This window comes from Pithys albifrons, chromosome 6 (assembly GCF_047495875.1).
Source record: "Pithys albifrons albifrons isolate INPA30051 chromosome 6, PitAlb_v1, whole genome shotgun sequence".
NCBI lineage: Eukaryota > Metazoa > Chordata > Aves > Passeriformes > Thamnophilidae > Pithys > Pithys albifrons.
This window is the reverse complement of record NC_092463.1, coordinates 51,318,994-51,335,064: the sequence shown is the minus strand read 5'-3', so window position 1 is coordinate 51,335,064 and position 16,071 is coordinate 51,318,994. Positions and strand designations below refer to the sequence as shown.

General features: G+C 37.4%; 1 protein-coding gene across 3 annotated transcripts in view; it reads right to left on the bottom strand.

The window, feature by feature from the left end:
• Positions 1-3,782: 3,782 nt before the first annotated feature.
• The window catches only part of USH1C (USH1 protein network component harmonin), a 47,205-nt gene continuing 34,916 nt past the window's right edge, over positions 3,783-16,071 (bottom strand). For 2 of the 3 annotated variants that reach the window (XM_071558878.1, XM_071558879.1), the window contains exons 16-21: positions 9,448-9,489; positions 9,083-9,136; positions 8,836-8,935; positions 7,549-7,658; positions 6,922-6,977; positions 3,783-5,154 (exon numbers count right to left, since the gene is read on the bottom strand). In XM_071558878.1, coding sequence (XP_071414979.1) covers positions 5,142-5,154; positions 6,922-6,977; positions 7,549-7,658; positions 8,836-8,935; positions 9,083-9,136; positions 9,448-9,489 — 375 coding nt within the window. In that variant the 3' untranslated portion in view covers positions 3,783-5,141. Of the gene's footprint in view, positions 5,155-6,921; positions 6,978-7,548; positions 7,659-8,835; positions 8,936-9,082; positions 9,137-9,447; positions 9,490-9,559; positions 10,042-16,071 lie in introns of those variants that run through there. The other variant, XM_071558880.1, reaches the window with a different exon arrangement.

Genomic DNA, 16,071 nt, shown 5'->3' with positions numbered 1-16,071 from the left:
TTAGAGAAGTCTTTGTCCTCAAAAAAGCTGTCTGATTTTTATCTTACTCAGTTTATATTGGGAGGATCTCAGTCTCCTTCTCCCAAACTATCCTCTAAGCACCACATAAACAAACTCTGTTAAAGCTATTGAAGACTAATGAGTTTTACTGATGTTTAGAAGAGAAATGGTGAGAAAAGATAAGATGAGGACAAGTCAAGAAAATGGGCAGTGGGAGTTGGTGGGAGGAATAACCTTCAAAGATTATTTGAGAAAATGAGGAGGAATGAAATTCAGTATGAGTAGTAGAACATCAGCATTAACAACCTTCCATATGAAGCATCTCCAGGGCTAAGGCATCCTTTGCCTTCAGATTTTGACTTCAGGCCCCAACCCAGCAAAGTACTTAAGTGTGAGTCGTGTTACTGAACTCAACCTATGTCAATGGGATTGGCTCATATGCTTGAATTTAAGCACGTACTTAAGTGCTTTGCTGGATCAGAGCCTTGCTTGTTCTAGTCCATGGTTACCTTCTAAGTGGTAAATATCTATTGAGCACAATTCAGATGTATATGGGATACCCACTGCTAATTGTGCAGCAGGTTTTGTGATACTGGATGAAGCAGCTATCCGCAGGACATCAGAATCCCCTTTTTTTTCATGTAGACAAACAGTCTGAGTTCAACAAGAGCCATTCAGACTTAGGTATCCAAGTGCTGCCAGTCTGCAACATACTTACGTGAAATTAATTCCTTAACACTTCCTTCCAGTGGCTTTTACAGTAATAGTACAGCACCTTCATTGACCTTATGATACACATCCAGCATCACAGTTCAGAGAACATTTCTTAATTGTAATCCATGATCCTCTTAAAGCTTCACATTTCAAGAACTTCCTTTCTAGAGAACATAAATTTTATTGATTGCTTTTCCTATGTCTGTCTCCAGTTCCTCTTTCACCCTAGAAGCTTTCAGTATAGACCAAAAATAGCCTGTTACCTTGTTTTAAATATCAATAGACCCTGAGCTTCACCAAAGTGCTGTACTATTATCTCTGTCCTTCAATAACAGCAAATGCAAATCTAGTACAGGAGGAAGAAGTATTTCAGCAGAGGCCCCCAGTATTCCAACAGAGGCAAACTTTTTGCTGCTTTCCTTAAGAAGGAAAGAAAACATGCTAGTCAGCCTCCATGAAAATAGTGTAACAAGTGAATAGCCCACCTGGAGCATCCTCAGACTTCTAGTCTGCAAGAAGGCAATTTTGAAATCCACTCCAGAAATTTTGAACAGTAATAAAAAAAGAAACCTCCTGGGAACAAGGCCCATGGCAAAAGATAAAATCAGCAGATGGGCAGAAAAATACTGAAGGTCAAACTCAGTATCAGGATCAAACACTTATTAGCTAATCATAAACTGATTGTAAGGGATTTTAGACTCATTTGATTTATAATCCCAAGGGTTGACCCCTTATAGGTAAGAAACTGGCTTTTCTACACTAGACCTGGTCCATTAAATTGTGTAAAAGTGACTGTTCATATCAACACACATTCCAGGAGAACATTTCCATGATGAACGTTGGCTGAAAATTCCACAGCAGCTACCCCAATGGTGACCACACTTCATCAACATACAGCTAAAGCAAACAGAAAACCTCTACCACCTATTGCATATCAGGATCCTTATAACCAGATAGACATCTTTTGACACAAAACCATAATTTTCAGTGATGTTTTCAAGGTAAGAGGGTTTGTAACAACTTATAGTCAGAGTTTATACCTCATATTTGTGAAATGCTGTGATTATTTGTACATGTATGCTCCTCAAATTAAATTGATTTTATAAAAAACTTATTGGTGTATGTACAGATATACACTCCTCTTTATGTAAATACGTTTACAAATAGAGTATTTTTCAAAAACCAAAACTTCTCTGAAATTTACGTACAAGTTCTAAAAGGTGCCATAATCATATGATAAATAATGGCTAAATTCTGAGCTCTTAGAAGCAGAATGCCAGTAATAAATAGATCAAAGACTTCCCTACACTAACATCCACATGAGTACTAACCCACGATATTTCCCACCCGACAGTGTGTGTCACGGTTCTGACCCACAGGGTTTCACATGTTCTGCCTGCACACAGGCACACACAGGCTCCCAGAGCAGATGTGAAAGTCACAAGTTTCTGATGGAATTTATGCTCCACTTCAGCGACGATGGGGGTATGCTAAAGACAACATTGTGACTAACACGGCCAAGAAATTCCTGAGAGAATAAGAATGATTGTTAACAGTTCTGAGAAACTCTTCCTCTGGGTTATTATCCCTTAGAGAGAGACAGTGGGGCTTAGTGGCCTTAACCAAACAAAGAGCTCTGAGAAACTAGACATATTCCCTCCGAGATTATAGTGAATGAAAAACATAAAACCATCTTATGTTAAAAGCAATTTGAAGCATTCGTGATATTGTCAGTGAAGTACTTGGACTTCTTCCTGCTTTGTGCATCAGGTCAGAGTTTCCATACTCCCAAAGGAAACTAAGCATTGGCTGAAAAAGAGAAAGTCCCATTTACTGTTATCTTTTCATAGCTGGCTTCATGAACAGGGGTGAGGCATGAGCACATGTAGTGATTTTTACAGCCACCAGAACACAATGCAGTAGCAACTCAAATGGGCACTCCTATTTAAATTATTTACAACTGAGACATTCTACTCACCAAAGTAACTGAAAGGAAAGTTCCTTGAAGAGTCTATTTTCTTGTAGCATTTTCAAATCCCTTGAGCTATCCAGCAAATGAAAGATGCGATCCAGTTCCAGGGCAATGAAAGTCAGAAATAAAGTAAAAAACTACCTGACTAATGGCTTAAGATTATTTTAAAATTTCAGAAGTGTCAGGCTCCTTTTTACTAACACCACTTCCTTATTTTGCCTAAAGAAACTTTGGAGTCCTGACACAGGTTAAACTCACAAAGTAACACTTGCTTAATATACCTGAAGTAATGAGCAGTAACTATTTCCTCAACTGTCTCTCATGAATTTTAAGCTGTATCCAAGGAAATCAAGTTAACAGGGTAGATGGGGAGAAGAAAGATAGTTCCGTGACTAAGAATCAAGGCTGGAACTCAACTGCTGGTACTCCCACATATCTCCCAGCTCAGTCTTCTGTGCTTCTTTTGTCTCCGAAAAAATAACACCAGTAGAAATTATTCTCAATATTTAAACTGTAGGTTTTCTGTGTTACGTTTCTTATTAGTGTGCTGAGACAGTGATAAGTATAATCAAGCACTGGTTGCAGGCTGAAGTTCTTTAACATCAGAGAAGCCCTCAAGAGCACATTTGATAGCATCACTCATCTATCTGTATTGTCATACAGTCCAGATGGTTGCAGTATGTAGGCAACTGGGAACCAAAGCAGCAGGAGAAGTACATCCTGCTGCAACTTCCTTCTGGTGGTAATCTTGATGCATTTAACATTTAGATTAGTTTGTTGGTTAGGAATTCTACAGCTCTGGGTAGATATACCCAAAGACATAGCAAACAAAATATACCGTAGCAACTGCATTCAGTAGCTTGCCAACTATCAAATGACCAGATTTACCCCTAAAAATTCTATAAAAGATTACTGCAGCTCAGCCATGTGAAAATTCCCTACTGTGCAGAGTGAATTTTTAGTTCCACAAGGGTGGCATTCTGTTGCAAAGGGATCTGTTACAAAATAAAAACTCAGAAATCTGTGTACTTTAGCAAGTTAACTATTACTGTGATGTACAAACCCAGAGACAAAGAGGAAACTAGACTTCTTCCATTTGGCAAATGCAATTTTATTTCTGGATTTCTGGAAAGAGTTAAAATCTTAAACACTGGAACAAATGTACTCTGCCACACACATTAATTGGCATATTGGAACCATACTGCAAATAAAGAAAGTCAATGTAAGTAATCATCTGCATACGTGTACACAGTTCTCAGGAACACAATTGTTATTTTTCTGTGTTACAGAAAGGAGGGTTTGCAAACCTTGAAGAGGCAGGACTTGATCAGGAATTTGATATGCCTAAAGAACTATAAACTGTCTCTCTTTAGTACAGGTAAGAAAAATCTAAACACAATACAAAAAGAATACAAACTGGCAGATACAAGGAAGGAAGGAAGAAGACAATGACATTTCTAAGGAGAAATCTCAATAATGTAAATAAATTACTAAGTATACCATTGTAATCATACTTATTTAAAGCCAAATTAGTATTGATTTTACAGTCTTGAGAAATTTACTCAAATCTAAGACATAAAAGCACCAAGAGCAGAATGTTACACTTGGTGACTTCCTGCATAGTTTAGTCACATATATAGCCTCACTGAGAACAAAGTACACAACTGCAGACTGTGAATCACACCCAATTTTCCACCCATGACTATATGAGAAAGGAATTTTTGACACCAATACAAATACTCAGTAGTATAAATGTGACTACACATAATTATTTAATCTGGACTACTTGCTAGCTATCAAATTTGTTGGTACAGAAGATTCTTTATACTGGCTAAGTATCACCAAAATTACTCCTTGTCATGCTAGCACTCCTAGTATTCCTAGCTTTCCCACCAGCAGGGTTTTTATATTGAAAAAAACCTCACAAGTGAGAAACAGAAATGGACATTAAGAGAGAATATGAGTAAGAATATAAGTTAACTATATACATTCCCACTTTCACAGGGAAAATCACTATGTAGGGAGTAAAAATATAATCCTTTTCACACCCAGACTGGCCTGTGAAGGTGTATTCACAAGTGTTGCATGTGGGAACAGACATCTGTGTTCTATCTGAATTTGTCATTTTGGTGTCTATTTCCAGGAAAACTGAAAGATAATTTTCGAAATCTGGCCCCCCAAAATAGAAAAAATAGATTGAGTGCTCGCAGACTGAACTATGCTCACCAGCAGTTCTTCTCAACCATCTTGCAAAAAAAAAAAAAATTTGCTGTATGTCTATAGAATGATTTTAAATTACTCAAATAATCTGAAGTCTGTAGTTCAATTTACAGGTCTGATTGCTCACATGCCAATCAATAAAGTCGCATTTCATGTGGCTTCTGATTTCCTATTAATTTACAGAGCAGCAGGTTTCTGCAGAGGAAAGGCTCCATTTCTCCAGTTGTAGTCTTCTTTAAAAAAACGTTCTGCAATAAAAAAGAAACATGCTGTTAGCTGTCATGCAACTTTCAGTCTTTCTGGTAAGGACAGTTTCATAACTCCATCTCAATTAAGTAATTTTGATTTGTATTATAAGTAATAATTGAGAAGACCCACATGCAACAAGAACTCTTAGCTTGGTGATTCTAGAGATCTATGACTGTACTTACAGTGATTACACCACAGAGAACCATACACAGTAAACCGAGTTTCTGACACAAGGAAAGTTTCAGAACAAACCCATCGTATAGAGACAAATTAGCAGATGCAAATTTCAGTGAAAACCAAACATTCATGAATACTTGTTTACAGGCACACTGCTGTATAATACAAGTGGAAAATTGTTCTTTGGACAAGCCTTCACACGGAAGTAATTTGTAGTTGCTTATATGCTTATGAACTCACAAAGCCACAGCAGTGGTCCACAGATAAGGAAAAAAAAATAGGTTAATCCTACTAGTTTAGGCAAGGCCTATTTATTTAATAGTCTGACAGATGATAAACCAATTCTGCAGAGGATCTCTAAGGGACTTTAGGTAGTAGAAACTAATATTTTAATAGCACAGACATGGCAAAAGCCCAAAGAACACTCCAGCATGCCAGGAACAAAAGCAAGCATGGTAAGCAATGCACAGGCAGGGACATGCTGAAAAAAACCCCACAGCCTCACAATGGTCAGTCATGTTAACCCAAGTGTGGCTATTCACCATGAGGGACACTGCAGTGGCTACAGCTGCAAGAGATACCCTTGTCTGTACACAGCTGCACTGCCTTCAAAAACCTTTCTGTGTGTGGTGGGACTGACTGTTGATGAGGGAATAGTAGGGCTAAATATACAGGATATGAAAACAAAAATAACAGTGACAGTTATTTCCTTGCTTGTTAGTTTAAGTGCAGGTATTAAACACAATCTTACATCAATCTACAGTTGGTGTTTGTCAGTAAAACTACACTGATTTACAGCAACTGATACTCCAGTATTGTACATAGAACAACAGTCCAGGTTAGCAATGCCTAGGAATCTTTATTCTGCCATTTTACTTGCTAGTCAGGATATCTTCAAATCTTTTCCTTCAGTCAAGCAAGAAAACATGGGACGTGCTTTGAAACTGTTTGTCCAAAGTAAAGCAAGTTGTATCGACTTGATACATCTATCACACTGGAAGCTATGGATTCTTCTGTTTCACACCTATGATGATCATTCTGTGACCGTCACAAGACACCCAAATCACTTAGCTCTTTTGAAAGTTTTACACATCACTTTGCTTAGACAAGGACAGTAAATTTAATCTAGTAAAAAACCCCGAAACCCAAACAACAGAATAAATGTCTGGTTTTTCAGAAGAATCCTTATGGGCATTTGTTTCCCTATATTACGATCAGTGGGAACACAGTGAATGATTCTGACTGAAGCATAATTAAAAAGAAACAACAAACAAAACAAACAAACAAACAAAAACAAAACAAAAAAGCACAACCCCCAAATCTACAAATTTCAAACTGAAACTAGGCGTGTGTAGACACGTACAACTGATTCTGAGAACCACCATTTTGCAAAGTCTGGGAACCACTGCTGTAATGCACAAGAGCTGCTTTTAACTATCAAATTACCAACCATGTAAAGCAACAGGTTATGTAGTTTATGTAGTACACAAGAAGTAAATACTTGAAAAATATCTGATAGAAACAGCAAACTGTATAAGCTATTGTTACTAGGTTTCTAATGCCCAGGGAAACAAAGCTTATGCGCTTACATTTCATCATCATATTCCTTCGGAGGTGATGCTGCAATGACTAAGTCAATCCAATCCTGAAAAAGAAATGCACAGGGAAACACGTGCTGCTAAATACTGCTTCTAGAAGTGGCTAATGGACCACCATGGAGTATCAGATAGAGAATCAGCAGGGTAATCTATACCTGGAAAACCACAGGGAGGAGCAGAAAAGGAAGACCATTGGAGCAATTAATACAGTTCTTGCTGAGAAAACATTCACTATAGCTGAAGCACAGTGTTACTAGTACATGGAGAAATCAAAGATAAGCTATTAACAAAAATCTCCAATCAGGTTGCAAGTAATTTTAAGTATCAGAATGATTCTACAGATAAATGTACTATAACCACCAATATAATGTATTTAAATACCAATCCTGACACATAACTAAATGCTATGGAATTTCACAGTAAACTACAGGCCTGGTTTTCAGAGATGCTACATAAGAGAGCATCTTCTGGGGATTTCAGCTCAGTTTGGTAGTACATGACACACTTGCTACTTTCTCATGTTTGCAACCTTATTTGTGTTAATGTGAAAATGTCATGATAAAAAGTGTGTCTCACAAGCATTAGAAGTAGAATGAAGTAGTATTCCAGTTTACTTACCCCACCCATATTCCAAGCTTTTGATAGAGTTGCCTGTGCTTCTGCCAGCTTGCTGTCAATTAATATTTTGCCGTTTACAGCCAGTATTTCATCCCCTTTCACTATGCCTCCTGGTGAAAAGATCAACATGAAATACACATAAGCAAAAAAATTGTGTCTTTTCTACGCTGTATTTGTGCAATACTGATTATAAAGAAAAGTGCTTTCACTAGATGTGAAGGTTTAAACTGAAAACTGAAGAAAGGTTGCTACAGGCAAAAGCAAAAGGAATTTTTAGGCATGGCAAACCCAAACTAATCTCTTATTGATCATGACCAGTAAGAAACTAGTTTAATTAGATTTTCCACAGTAGCAGTTTACCTGTTTGGGTAATCCAACTATACAACTTACAAACTGCAACAGACTGTAGGCTGTTACTACTATGCCCCATCCCTGAAAGTGTTAAATGCCAGGTTGGATGGGGGTTTTGAGCAACCTGATGTAGTGAAAGGTGTCCCTGTCCCTGACAGGGGGTTTGGAACTAGATGATCTTTAAGATCCTTTCAGCCCAGGCCATTCTATGATTCCATAAAAATAGCTCAAATGATTGAATTACTGAAATAATGAAGTGGCATTCGTCAAGGGTTTGCAGGACTGTCATTTTTTCCAAGTGGATGTGCAGGATTTAGTCCTTAAAACTGGTTTTGACTTGCCAATCTGGAACCAAGCACAATCAGCTAACTGGGACTGGATTTGAAGAGATAAAAACACAGATGGTAAGGGGACAGCCTCAGTTACGAGAGATCCTAGAAACAGTGAAGAGTCAAAGCTGAACAGAGTATTCATAGTGGCTGAGATGTTTTCACATGCAAGAGTGACTTGAACGTCGGTGCAGGCTGGGACAAGGTCACCAGTGAAAGGGGAGGTTGTCCTGTCTATCTGATGACCATAAGAGTTCTCAAGAAAAGGATGAGAGATACTTCCTACCAGGAGTAAAGCCTAGATATGTTGGTGTGCACATGGAAGTACTGCATATGTCATTGCTTGGAAACTGAAATAATGGAGACCATCAGAGACCACCAGAGAATCAGGTGTTGTTTTTACAGATTTTACATAATTATTAATTTAAGTAGCACTCTGGAAACCATGAACCTCTCTCTGGGGTACCCTTTGAAATTGTCTCCTTGGACAACCTCAGTGTGCCTTTCAATGCTAGGCATAACTATGAAGGCAGCCAATGACTCACAACTCTTGGCCTGTTTAAGGAGCCTCTTTGAAGCAGCATTTGAATTCCCCCTTGCTGCTCACCATGTTTGTCTGCAGCACCATCTTCATAGATGGCAGACACAACTATCTTTCCAATTGGAGAATCAATTCCTCCCTCGACTGCAAGATCCAATGATCCTTCCTATGAAAAAACAGTTTTAGTTCAGAAAAGTCTGTTAATTTTTGCCAATAACAGCAGCTTAATCTTTCCTTTGTCCCATGAAATGATACTGTACATCAAATGCTTATATGAATCCTTTAAATACCAATCAAACAATACAGTATTTACCTTTTTAATTTGTAATAGCCGTACATCTTTTCCCATAATCTGCTCTGGAGTAAACTATGAAAAGAGATAATGATGAGTCATTTCCACTTTGGAAACACAAAACAAGTACACGGATCGGTGTAGTTTCTGGGAGAAAAGTGACCTTTTCCTCCTCTAAATCAGTGTTAGAGGAAGTTCGGAATACTAGACAGTCTTTTCCTGCAAGAACACTCCTTTTCAACATGACTAGAAAAGACAAATACACAAGGCCCAGCAAACCAACAAGCAAGAATCTTATCTCCTCCAAGCCCTCAAAAAAAAAAAAAAGGATTTTTTTCAGTGTATTTCATATTGAACAGTGAAGCATATTTAAATTCTCCCCTTACCATTGAATATGGATCAAAATCTTCCACATATTTCTGGAAGCCCTGAGAATAAAACAACATTTAATTGTAAAAAACATTAGACTCATGCACACACTTAACACAAAAACTCCATTTTATTTATTAGTGAGAGGACATATAATTCTGTAAGACATGAAACAAGACAGTAAATGGAGAAAAGCACAGAAAGACAGCAAAGAGTCCATCCTGACAGTCAGAAGACATTTCTAAACCTTATGTCAGACCAACAGTTTGAGCTGGTGATACTATGGAGCAGTTCTGAGGAAGGGTTTACCACTCTGTCAGCTCCACAGTTTCTCTTTACAACTGACAAAACAGAAACAAATCTTGAAAGCATCATGGGCAGGTATGTTCTGTCACACTCTTCTGAGCAACATTTCTTGGAATTATCACCATGTTGGATGCTAAAAAGTAGGAATAACAGGCTCCAATTCTGCTGTTAGCAACACTACTCCACACTGTTTGGGTTCTAGGACTCTTTCAGCCTCCTCTTCTCCTTGCCATGGAGTTTCAGGGAGTTGGCTCCATACCACAAGCAAATGCAGGGTAACAACCAGTTTTGGTTTTCATACAGTTCTGTGGAGGATTTAAAAGATTTGTCAGGGAGTGTCTGAAATGGAGAAGTTAATGATGCAGTTAGGCAGAGAAAGATTTAAGCTCTGAGACGATCCACAAAACCTAGTGTTTAACCCTCATCATACCAAGACTGTAGGGAAAAGCAGGGGTTATCTTTTCTGGAAGGATGGGAGTTCTGCATCAACAATCAGGAATCAATGGTATTTGAGTGGTAGGTTTTTTGTGGAGGACTAGTAGCTACTGAGTGAGGTTGCATGGCTGATGTTGGAGATTTATAAAAGCTCTGCACCTATCCTGCATGTTGAAGTAAGCACTTCAGGACTTGACAGAAATCTTTACTGCAGCACCAATCACTAAGGCACTGTATCACTTCTGTGGCCTCAACCTGCAGTAACTGGGCATAGGGCAACAACACAGAAATCCACAACCCCTTGTTCACACAGCAGGCAAGCCAATATCTGACACAGACCAGTGCTTCAATGTATGATCAGGCTTGATATTTTCATTATTGTCCTCTTTTCTACTGGATCCATTTGACAACAAAGTCTATTCCACTTCCAGACTCAGCTAAGCCTTTTTCCACTTGTAAACCAAATACAAACTTAAGGTTCCTCTGGTACCTTTAAGGGCTGGCTGTTAAATGGCCTCATCTGCTACACCCTTTATCATGTCTCTCAGTTGCCTAATTTTGATATGACTACCAATGATCCTCTGGGGTCTGATCTCATCCTTATCAGCACTGCCTCTCACAAAGTCAGGGCGCGTTACTACACAGTTCTGCGTTAACAGACCCTAAAATGCACAAAAGTGCTGTCTCTTTGTCTCACCACACTTAAAGAGATGACACAACATTGATGGTGATGACTGTTGCATGGCCTGGCAGTCATTACACACAGGCACACTGAATTGTACAGCATGGCCCCTGGCTTTCCTCAGGCTGCCTCGCTCTTTAACTTTTCCCTGAGATCAGGAGACCAACTTGAACAAATCATGTCCTTGTTCTGTGTTCCTTCTGAGACAGAAGAAATATTTGCAAGGACTGAAGCATGGCTTTATCTCCCCAGGCTCTGGAGAGCTCCGTTTGTGGGGCACAACTGCAGAATTTTTGCTTCCTGCCACAAGTATTTTTTTTTCCATAGGGAAATATGTCTTAAAAGCATCTTTTGGGAATAGGAACATGAAAGACATTATTTAGCATTTAAGTTATGGATCGCATTACATTTGTTAACTGCTAACTTTGAGGAAGAAAATATGCACAGGAATTTCATCATGGACATCAGCAAGGGTAGAATTTCATCTTGGGGGAAAACCCACAATCATTCATTAATTTACAAAGTGTATTAACAATATTAACAGTTAAACTAAAAGTGGAAGAGAAACACTTTATGACAATACCTACCTAAACAATCAATACTCTGACTAACTAAATTTGTATTGCCCTTTGGAATAAAGAGTGAAGGAGACAGCTATGGTCCTGGAGCAAGCAAAGTAGAGAAAAGAACACCAATCTCAGCCAAGTCATTAAGTCATTATGTAATCTAAAGGAAGTCAGTGAACTCTTTGTCCCAGGTCGGTCTCATGAAAAACAGATGTTGCCCTTGAAGAAAGTTTTCCTGGGAAAACAATTTTGAACAGGAGAGAAAAAAACCAAAACCAACAAACCAGCCAAACACACAAACCCCCACAACAACAAAAAGAAAACGTGCAAGCAAAGTCACAAAGACATAGAATATTCTGAGTTGAAAGGGGCCAACTCCAACTCCTGGCCTAGCACAGGACAATCCCAAAAGTCGCATCATGTGCCTGAGAGCATCCAAACATTTCTTGAACTCAGTCCTGGTGCTGTGACCACCTCCCTGAGGAGCCTGTTCCAGTGCCCAACCACCTTCTGGGGGAAGGACTTTTTCCTAACATTCAATCTAAACCACCCTGACACAGCTTTGTATCACTGTGTATCAGAGACGTGGTCTGGATCCAATGATGTACAAATATAGGTAAGACAGAATGAAGACATCCACTGAATTGTAACAAATCTTCCCTGAAATGGGCATCACAAATTCAGAGTGGACTCAATATCCAAGCAAGGACTAATGAACCAAAGGACACTGGGTGGAAGCTGCAGTCCTAAGCCTACTCCCCCACTACAGGACATTTCAGGTGAAAGAGTTAAGACCATTCCAGTTATTTCTTGACTTACAATGACATTCACAGGACAGAACATAAGTTGGATCCAGAACACTGAAGTGTTTCATTGCACTGAAACAACTCTCTGTCTGGACTTGTAGATGAAAGGTAGAGTCATTACCTGAAGAAACAATCAACCCCAAACCCCCAAAACACAAGGGCCCAAAGCAATGGTACTGCTCACTGGTTTCTAGCATCAATAGTCAAGAGCAATTGAGACCTAACTGAAATCAAGAAAAGAATTGAAACTCATGAACAGATAGAAGAAATCTTTACAAAAAACACATTTTGAGAATACAACTATTATATATTCAGGACATACTGACATTCAATGGCAACTGAATAACCTCAAAGTTGGATTTTTCTCAGTTAAATCCAGTTTTCCCTTCTAAATCTAGATTGAAACTGATCAAAAGAAGAAAAAGTCAGTATTAATCTCAACTGTTTACCACCCAAAAGCTCGTACAGTGAGCTTGCTTCTGTGTACTAATTTTTTCAGATAACATGGCAATGCACCTAATTTATCTTGTACTAACAAAAGTGTTTTGTACAGAAACTGGCACACTTACAGCATCAGAGTTAAGTATGAAGTTCACTTCTTCAAGGAATCATCTACTGAACCACCAGTCAACCAAAGAGAAAGAGATGAAAACTCCATCACTGTGACAGAGGAAAGTAATGAAAGTAATAATACAGTGGGAAAATACAGGAAGGCTGAATGAATAAGTACTTTCCAGCACCACCTCCTCTGATTTCCTACCAATAACTATGTTATGATACTAGCTCTATTTGTTAAATTAATAAAATACTTTATTACTGAAAGCATTGCAACTGGACATTAAGAGAAACAAGGAAAGTTTTGGAATATTAAAAAAAATATTGCCATTATAATATCAGGTGTGAGTGTTCAACTATCTTACAGGTTGCATTCAACCATACAAACAGAGATGGTTCAACCGAAAGGATTTACTATCCTCTCATTCTTCATCTGTCTAGAATAGAAGCAGCCAAGGCACACACTTCAAGTTTACAAAGACTAGCAGTTCTCATGCACTAGGCCTGTCTTGCATCCTCTGTTTTAGAAACTAAGCAAACGGGATTAGAAAGGAAAGTTTTAAATCTACGATCAGTCAAAACAAGAAGTGCCACACAAAACATGTAAAATGTTATTTTACTTGTTTTTTGTTTGATCTAAATGACGAATTGTAAACCACCATCCTTTTAAGCATCTCTTGTGGCTGCAAAAGAAAGAAAATTGCCAAACCAGGTATTAACTTTTTGCTGTAAATGAGTATCACCTACTCATAAATTATCTCAGTGCTTATTTTGCTCTTCTAAGGACTGAATCACACTTGCACTTGCTAGTGCTTGTTCCCTGTATCATTTCAAAAGGAGAGCACACACAGAGTGAAATAGTACTGAACACAAAGTGAAAAGAGTTCTAGAGAAGCAAGATAAATAATGCACATTTCCATACCACAAGATTTCTAACAAATATTTTCCATGCTTCTGTTTACACCTCATTTCTACAAAGCAGTGCTTAGGTTCCTTATCCATGATTTGTGAAAAAAATAACTGAAAAAACCCCAACCAAAAATATGGACAAAATGCTAGACAAGGAATGTCTAAAATATTCAAAAGCCATGATAAATATATGTTTATACATTTAAGATTTACTCTGCTACCAGGGATTTCCTATACTAAAAAAGTGAATTTCATTATTAAATTCCTTATCAAGTGGATAAGCTGAAAGAAGAGAGATGTGTATTTCAGCTCATCCTGAAAGAAATAATTACCTAAATGCCAATCACTAGAATAGGTTTATACTACTTAAAGAAAAATCCCTCCAGAATTTAATGGACTTATTTCTGAGTGCTCCTGCTTCAACCAGGATATCTACAAGTAGTTTCACTGTATCAATTAATAACTGATGGATTTTATTTTATTGCGTTTGGCTTCAAGGATTTGAATCCCAGATTTACTCTGTTTTTCTTTCACTTCCACTACTCTAAAAAAATGATACACTGAAGTTTGCAAGCACTTAAAATACATAATCCCTTACTAGGTTCTAAATATTTTCAAAAAGGAAATGGGCTAAACCCCCAAATAATTGTACAAAACACTCCTCACACCTCTCCAGCATCCATTCAAAATCTTGCAGCAAATTAGGTAACGTATCTGAGTGTTCTGAAACAAGAACTTTCTACAGACTAAACTGTGTCATTTACACTTCTACTTTTAGAAAAATCATTATATATCAGTTTCAAATGATATAAGGCAGTTTGGGAAAGAAGATGATTGACATCTGAAAGATTTCAGCGACTTGTGATTTGGAAAATGTGCACACATGCATAACAAATCATGACATTTCCCTGTAGAAGTGGATCTTATTGCCAGTTTCTTAAACTAATTGTAAGAAGCCAGCAACAAAATAATAAAAAGCACCTTTTAAAATTTCTACTATGACTGATCACACGTAATGGTATTATCAGTTCTGCAAACTAGTTCACATAAGCACACTTTTTCAAGAGCTAGATTATATTAACTGCAGATTCTGACTTCACTTTGTTCATTCTTTCCCTAAGGAATTTCATATTGCGTAGAGATGCTGAATTACTACACACAAATAAAATGAGAGCTCCAACTGAAGGGAACCTCTATACTGGAGGGGTCTGAATTTATTTTTAGCTCATGTATCTGCCTTCTCTTGAGCAACTTATAAAAACTACTTCCATTTATCATTCAATCCATTTATAGTATAGAAGTTTCATGATGACTATGCTTGTGGGAAAACTGGTTATTAAATATCACTTAAGTTTGTTCAAAGTGTAACAGGGAAAGGAAAAGAACAAGAGTATCTAAATTATAAAAGCAAAAAATGACAAAAAATCCATTGTGCTTCAATGAAACACCTGTAGGAATATTGTGCACATCACATTGTCAGAAACAGCAGAAGAGTCTAATTAAATAAATGAAATGCAAATGTGATTTTTTTCCATCACTTAGTCTTGCTTATATAAATATGTGTATATATATATATATATATGTATGCATGTTCACACACATACATGTAACAAACACACAACTCCAATACAAACAGTAAAAGTCATGATGAATACCAAGAATAAATACTACTAATTGGTCCACCAGGTATTTTAGGTGAATTTAAAGGGCTGTTATCACCTATCACAGCAATATTTCTCTTTTTTTTATTCGGTAAGCCTTGGCTCACCTTCCCTCATATGCTACAATTCCCAAAGATGCCACATGGTTGGTCCTAAAATGTTTAGCTTCTGACTTTTTTCTTCACTTACATTTGAAACAGGAAAGGAAATGAAATAAGAAAAAGAAGTTGATTATGAGTCAACTTTGCAGTAACCCTGCACGACCGGTATATCTGAGTCTGATGTAACAGCACACTTTTTCTCTGAAAATGAGAAGATATATATAAATTCTATATGTAAATATATCTATATGATGATACATGATATAATGAGGTACATATACCTACATTTCAAGTGTGTTCATGACAACTTACAAAGGAAGAATATAGTTTAACTTTTATTACTTAATTTCTGACAAATTAATTCAGAATTTATAAAAATAAAAACAAGCATGTGACTAAATGAAAAATAAGATGTACAAATTCTAATAGACTGCTCTGGAATTATGCATCCCTGTACAAAAATTATCACTAAAAGGGGCTTTTAGATTATGGAAAAAAATGGAAAAACACTCTTTTGTACTTACCATTACTGATCACTTGAAAATATACATAAATTTTGATTAGCAGGAAATGAGACAAGCATTGATTCTTTGAAGACATGTCAGAAAGAAACCCCCAAA